The sequence below is a fragment of the Elephantulus edwardii genome, unplaced genomic scaffold, assembly GCF_000299155.1.
Source record: "Elephantulus edwardii isolate Elephantulus edwardi_28Jun2011 unplaced genomic scaffold, EleEdw1.0 scaffold00026, whole genome shotgun sequence".
Lineage (NCBI taxonomy): Eukaryota > Metazoa > Chordata > Mammalia > Macroscelidea > Macroscelididae > Elephantulus > Elephantulus edwardii.
The window spans coordinates 21,797,092-21,804,126 of record NW_006399776.1 but is presented as its reverse complement, the minus strand read 5'-3'; the positions used below and the strand labels follow the sequence as shown (position 1 = coordinate 21,804,126).

The following is a 7,035-nucleotide window of genomic DNA, read 5'->3' as shown; positions in this document are numbered from 1 at the left end:
TGGAGGGATAGCACAGGAAGGAAAGGCCCTCTATGAGGTGGATTGATTCAGTGACTGGGGTAATCGGGATGGGTGTGTCAGAGACAGTGTGATTGGCACAGGACAGAGCAGAGTTAGGGCTGTTGTACATAGGGTTGCTATGAGTCACAAGCGACTCGACGGCACATAACAACAACAACAACAACAACAGCAACAACTATCTGACTTGGATTTCTGGTGCTGTAAATCACATGGAGATCGCTCATCTTTATACTAAATTGGGAGACATCTACACTTTGTTGTTATGTGCTATTGAGGCACTTGTGACTCATAGTGACCCTATGTATAAAAGCTCTGAACTCTGCCCTATCCTGAGAACCAGTTTCACTGACTCTGACACACCCCCATCACTCAAGTCACTGAGTCAATCCATCTCATCTGGGGTCTTCCTCTCCTATGCTGTCCCTCCACCCCTCTGAGCATGGCCATGTGCCCAAAGTATGTGAAATAGAGCTTCAAAATCCTTGCCTACAAGGAGAAACCTGATTTTACCTTTTCCAACACAGACCTGTTTATTTTCTTGGCGGTCCATGGTATGTATGTTTAATACTCTTCTCCAGCACCACAACTTAATATAATCTTTCTTTTATTACTGCTTCCTTAAATTCTACCTTTTATTAGTGGCTTTCCCCCCCCCTCAAAAGAGCCTTTTGCAACTATGTTAAAAATACTAAATTACTTTCCTTAATATTCTTGCAGACCTATAGAATAGTTCTAAAATTTTCAGCATCATTTCAGAGCTTTTATCAAGCCCATATTATGAGGCTATCACTGTGCAAAGAGCCTTGTGCACATCAAGGCAAAATTCTGTCTTTGTAGAAACTGTAGTGTTTTTAAGAAGGAACGGCTAGGACCTCGAAACAATTGCAGACTCTTAGGGGAGCATGTCACAGTTAAATTGTTTGGTTCAGACTCAATGCTGTATGACATTTGAACAGGAAGATTCTAAGGACTCTGTGGCCGTGCTTCTGTTATCTGATGACTAAGCCATCCTTCTGACCTGATTGTTTGAGGCTTCCTATGTGGTGTGTGCTCTCTGGGAGGCATTAGCCTGAGACGCAAGAGCCTCATGTCTTTTCCCCAGATTCTGTTGCCTGTGATTTTCCAGTGTTATTCTTCTCAAACCCTGCAAGAGTGTACTGCTAGCTGCCCCCTAAGAGAGTTTACCTTTATCAGTGTCACCAAGACAGACTAGAGTGCAGTGGCATCCTATCTGCATATTTTGACTTACAGAAATGCATTGAATTGATGTGCTCCACCAGGATTCACTTTATTGTACATACCTCAGATAAGCATTGAGAAGCTCTCAGTAGGGTCACATCATGAGTTAAAGGAGAGAGTTAATGCAGCAGAAGTGAATGTCTTGGAGTTTGGGCTACTTTCTTTACTACTTAACTGTGTCCTCTCAACCCCCTTGGGGATCATCCCAAATATACTATTTCTGTTGCTCTAGTTGTCTTATGTTATGACAGTCACATGCAATAGCTTGGTTACTTAGTCACTTGATGTCCAGGTTCAGTCTGTCTAGCAGCCCTTTTCTGTAGCCTCAGGGTTCTAGAAGTATGTGCTGGGCTTGTCCTCTCAGGGCTTGCTAGAAATATCCTGACACTCACAAAGCCTTTGATTTTCAAAACTTTACCAGTGTGGCATGGTTCCCTTAATCCATTTACTCCTTCATTTTGCTGGAATGTCCACACAGCTTTTAGTTTTCTATTCACTAGCTTTGATTAGCATGTCTTCTGTATAAGTAAAATATAGCAAAATGTCAAGATGGTGATGATTTCTATGGACAATATTCTGACAGAGAACATGAGTGTCGGCATTGTGGTTCAGAGCCAGGACAGTATAGGTGTTCTCTATTCTCCCTTAGAAAATATTAACTGTAATTTACTTTCGTGGCTGATTGGAATGAAAATATCTCTTTACTAGATCAAGAGCCCTAGTAGCATCATTAGTTATTTGTTCAAAGGTCAAGATTCAAATCTACTGGCCTATCAGTATCAGACTGTACCAATCTGTTCCCATGTTAATATTGTGTTTTATATAAGACTCAAAACCTCCCCGCTGTGGAGTTCCATCAGATTTCTGAGGCTGTGAACCACAAAGTGAGGAGGATGCCCATTTCTTTTCTCCAGGTACAACTGGTGGATTGGAACTGCTGGCAATGTAGCTTTTGGATTAGCAATGAAATCACTATGGAGTCACTGTGAAATCACCAGCAGTAAATCACCTTAAAAGAGATAGCCCATTTTTCTCCCATGGAGCATCTGGTGGATTTGAACTACATGGCTTTGGGTTGATAGCACAGCTTCTTACCACTAGTCCACCACATTTCCCTTATATCTGGTATGGAAACTGTAATTGGTTATGATTAACAAGGTCCACATCCATCTGCCAAGATCCATTTAATTTTTGAAAAGGTGAATTAAACAGAGATATGGTTAGCATTGCTAATTGTTGAAGTCAGTTTTGACTAATAGAGGTGATATATGTGTCAGAGTAGACTGTGCTCTACAGGGCTCTCAGAGTCTGATTTTTTTAAGGTCTTTCTTCTGAGGCATCTCTGGGTAGATTTGAATTGCCAACCTATTGATTAGCAGCTGAGCATTTTTGTTGTTGTTATGAGTAGCTGAGTTGAGTATGACTCATAATGCCTCTAAGAATAACAGATCTGAATCCTGTGCCATCCTCATCATTTCTGACATACTTGAGCCCATTGCTGCAATCACTATGCCAATCCATCTCATTTTAGGGTCTTTCTGTCTTTCACTGACCCTCAGTCTTTCATAGCATGAAAGCACCCCCTTCTAGCCACATGCCCAAAAGTATGTGAGATGAAGCGTTGCCATCTTTGTCTCTGTGGACCACTCTGGCTGCACCTTCCCCAAGACATATCTATTTGATTTTTGGCAGTCTATGAGATATTCAGTACTCATCTCCAACACCAGAACTCAAAGGCATCAATTTTTCTTCTGTCATTCTTATTCAGCTATTATCTAGCTCTCAGATGCATAGAAGTGATTGAAAAGACCATGGCTTGAGTCAAATGCACCTTAGTCTTCAAACACACATCATTCCTCCTTAGTAGTTTGGAGAAGTCCCTGATAGTGGATTTGTTTGATGTAATATATCTTTTGATCTCCTGACTCCTGGTAGCAAGGGTGTTGATTGTGGACCCAAGTAAGATGAAATTGTTGACAATTTCAATCTTTTCTCCATCTCTCATGATGTTGCTTATCAGGCCAGTGGTGAGGATTTTTGTCTTCTTGATGTCAAGATGCAATCTATGTTGAAGACTGTAGTCTGATCTTGTGCAAGAAGCATTTCAAGTCCTCATTTTCAGCTGGTCTTGTTTGAACAACAGCTTCCTGGCTAGGTATTGGTTTCAAATGAACATGATTTAAAATATCCTGGGATTCCCATTCTTCTCAAGGTTAACCACAGTCTAATGCCTTTGCATAGTCCATAAAACACAAATAGACAAGGCTTTTATTTATATTCTATGCTTTCAGTCAAGATCCATCTGACATCAGTAATGATATCTCTGGTGCCATGATTTGTTCTAAACCTAGCTTGAACTTCTGGCAGTTCTTTGCCATTGGTCTACTATAGCTGTTTTTGGATAATCTTCAACAATATTTTGCTTGTTGTGATATTGATATTATTTGATAATTTCCGTATTCTGTTGGGTCACCTTCATTTGGAATGGGAACACATATGGATCTCTTTCCATCAGTTGGCTAGGTATCTAGCTGTCTTCCAAATTTCTTGACACAGACTGGTGAGCACATCCATGGCTATATCTGTTAGCTGAAACATATCAATTAGTATTCCATAGGTTTCTGGAGCTTTACTTTTTGCTAGTGTTTTCAGTGCAGCTTGAACATCTTCCTTCCTAACCATTGGCTCTTGATCGTGTTCTACTGCCTGAAATGTTTCAGTGTTAACCAGTTCTTTTTGGTACAGTGACTCTGTATTCCCTCCATCTTCCTACAGCCCTACCAAGGATATTGTATCACTTTACTGTCTTGTCTGCCAGTAACTTTCACTTAAACCTCCACTCCATATTGTTGTTAAGACTCAGGTCATGCAATCAACCTAAAAGTCTGCCAGTTGATTCATCCTGGTGATATATTCATGTCAAAGAGAAATTATATCAGGGTGGGTGTGGTAATTTGGGCTCTGCATTTGGGACAAGCTTCTATTTACCTCTTGGCCTCCATCAGTTCCTTCTCTCTTTGAGAGGTTCTTTTGCTCCCCTTGATAGTATTATAAGTTACGACTCTGTGTCCAACAGCTCTGATCCAAAGTGGAGAGCACAGGTAAAAGCCTACATAGTAAGGTGTACTATTTCTCTCCTTGGCTACATTTTTGTGGAACCACACATGCTGGTGACATCTTTTTTCCAGGGCCACAGGTTTAACACACCGCCATCTCTGTCTCCAGTTTCTAGTTAACATATATAAATTTTCCTTCAGTCCTGGAATGAAAATGATGCTCACACTGCTAGCAGCCCCAGAGATACTGCCCTATCCAGTTTAATTTTTTTACTCTACACACCATAGCTTATAATCTTTTAATTAGACTCTCTTCAAATTACCTAATTTGAGAATATTCTTTCCTGCTGGCACTCTGACTGATACCAAGGGAATCTGATTGTACATATTGAAATCTTAAGCATCAGTTTAGCAATTCCTCTTCTGAAATGAGCTTAAAGAATTAATTCTGAAATGTGCACAAGAATGCTTATAAGAGAAGTTTCATTAAATAAGACAAAAACATTGAACATTTTATGTTGGAATATTTTGCTGCTAATAAAAATCGTGTTACATCAGGATGAATTTGTAACAGTACAGGAATTTATATAAAAATATTAATAGCCAATAGCCAAGAAAAAGAGTCATCCACAAAACAGCATATATTGCATTTTTGTATTTGTATATACCATTATGCAACCAGAGCTGCCTATAAATACACAGTAGTGCACAAATGATCTGAAGTAAGATGTTAATAGTGGGCTTGGTTTTTTTTTGTTTCTTTTTTTAATTTGGGGAAATGGGAGATTTTTATAATTTTTCTTTGTTTTCTTAGTTATGATTTCTGTTCCTTTTTAACTGAACATGAGTTAGTTTTGAAATTGTTTGTTGTTGTTGTTATGTGCCGTCGAGTCGCCTGCGACTCATAGCGACCCTATGTACAACAGCCCTAAACTCCGCTCTGTCCTGTGCCAATCGCACTGTCTCTGACACTCCCATCCCAATTATCCCAGTCACTGAATCAGTCCACCTCATAGAGGGCCTTCCTCTCCTGCGCTGTCCCTCCACCCTCCCAAGCATGATGTCCCTCTCCAAGGACCGGTCTCTCCTCACAACATGTCCAAAGTATGTTAGACGGAGCCTCAGAATCCTTGGCTCCAAGGAGCCACCCGGTTTAACCCTTTCCAGGACAAATCTGTTTGTTTTGAAATTAGAAATAAATAAGTAGGCAAACTGTCAAAAAAAAGGCTCCATCACAGGGCTTGGGAGGCAGTGAACCTACATAGTCTCTGAGCTGAAAAGACTTGCTTTGGTAGTTTTTAATTAGTTGTCTGAATTCTTGGGCTCAGTTAAGGGGGAGATTGTTTTTATTAGTATAACAATTTGGGGGAAGGGGAAGATGAAGAAGCTTTTAGGATACTTAATGAAATGTACTTTGGACACAAATATATAATTAAAGTAATAAAAAGAAATTAATATTGTGCAGAAAGTCCTTATACCCCCACCACTTTCCCCACCTTTGTGCAAATGCTGAGCTCTGAGGTTTTCGTAAGCTTCTCCTTGTTGCTCTGCTCACTGTGGGCCAGAGAAAGCACAGAAATACATTGCAGCATCTCCTAACTGAACATCTGAGATCCTGAGGCTGATGGACTTGGAAGCTTTCTGAAAGTCCACAGAAAAACGATTCTCTGTTGTGTTCTGTTGCTTAAAAGCTTCTTGGCGAATAATGAAAATCATCTGCCCACTGGGAAGCTGTTTGTACCAGAACAAATAATAATTACTTTCACTGGTGTCATATGTGCAACTCAGTGTCACCATCTCTGCCTCCTGGACAGGCATTTCTCGTTGAGACTGGGTGACTGTCTGGGATATGCTGAATCCTGTGGGGAAGAGATGAGAAAGAAATGAAGTGTTGAGATGTCAACACAGAAACTAGCAGACAGGGAGATGTTTGCCATCCCCACCCACCTTCCTTCTTTCTTATTCAAACCTTGGCTAAATGTATCAGTTTCTGCCTCTCAGTTACTAGTTCCTATGAAACAATACAGTCTCATAAGGTCTCTATGCTGCTGATCTTCTCTCCTGCTTCACAACATTTAAGCTGGATCTGACATTGTGACCTTATGTATATGAAACAGTTTCTGCTCCCACACTGCCCCATGATCTTTGATATGGTAGTCTATCATTGAGGCTATTATGTCAATGCATCTTAGAAAGACTCACATCATCCTTACCAAAACAGGTGGAGACCGTCACAGCCCACAGCACACGAACAAGTGTCATGCTGGTAGCTTCTCCAACAGGGTGCAGATCTCCTGCCCTGCCCTGGGTTGCCATCTGTCCTTGGTGACAATTCTGCTTCACTGCAGGAAATGGCATCACAGGTGGGCGGGCGATTGTGTCCCATTGAAGAACATTTTCTCAATAGCTTTTACTCTCTCAGAAAATTGGCCATTGGTTAAAATTTCAAATGAAATGAAAAACTTGCTTCCAAATGGAGGTGGCACATGAGTTTTCAGTAAAATAAAATTTTTCTTAGAAGTATGGTGGGCAGACATGGAAACATTTTTGTAGTTTTTAATTTCTTTTTTTTTAAAAATGGCAAAATATAGTAAAATATGAATAATTATGAGTGATGAAAATATATCTGTTATATTAATGTTTTATATTTTTATTATTTCTTTAAAAAGTCAATAAAGACTGAGGAAAAATATCTATACTAGTAACAGAAAAGATTACT

At 40.0% G+C, this 7,035-nt stretch overlaps 1 gene segment (V, D, J or C); it reads right to left on the bottom strand.

Annotated features, from left to right (window-relative positions):
• Positions 1-6,578, bottom strand: part of LOC102851356 — a 430,705-nt gene extending 424,127 nt beyond the window's left edge. The window contains 2 exon segments of the C gene segment in view: positions 5,879-6,175; positions 6,530-6,578. Coding sequence covers positions 5,879-6,175; positions 6,530-6,578 — 346 coding nt within the window.
• Between the last annotated feature and the right edge of the window lie 457 nt (positions 6,579-7,035).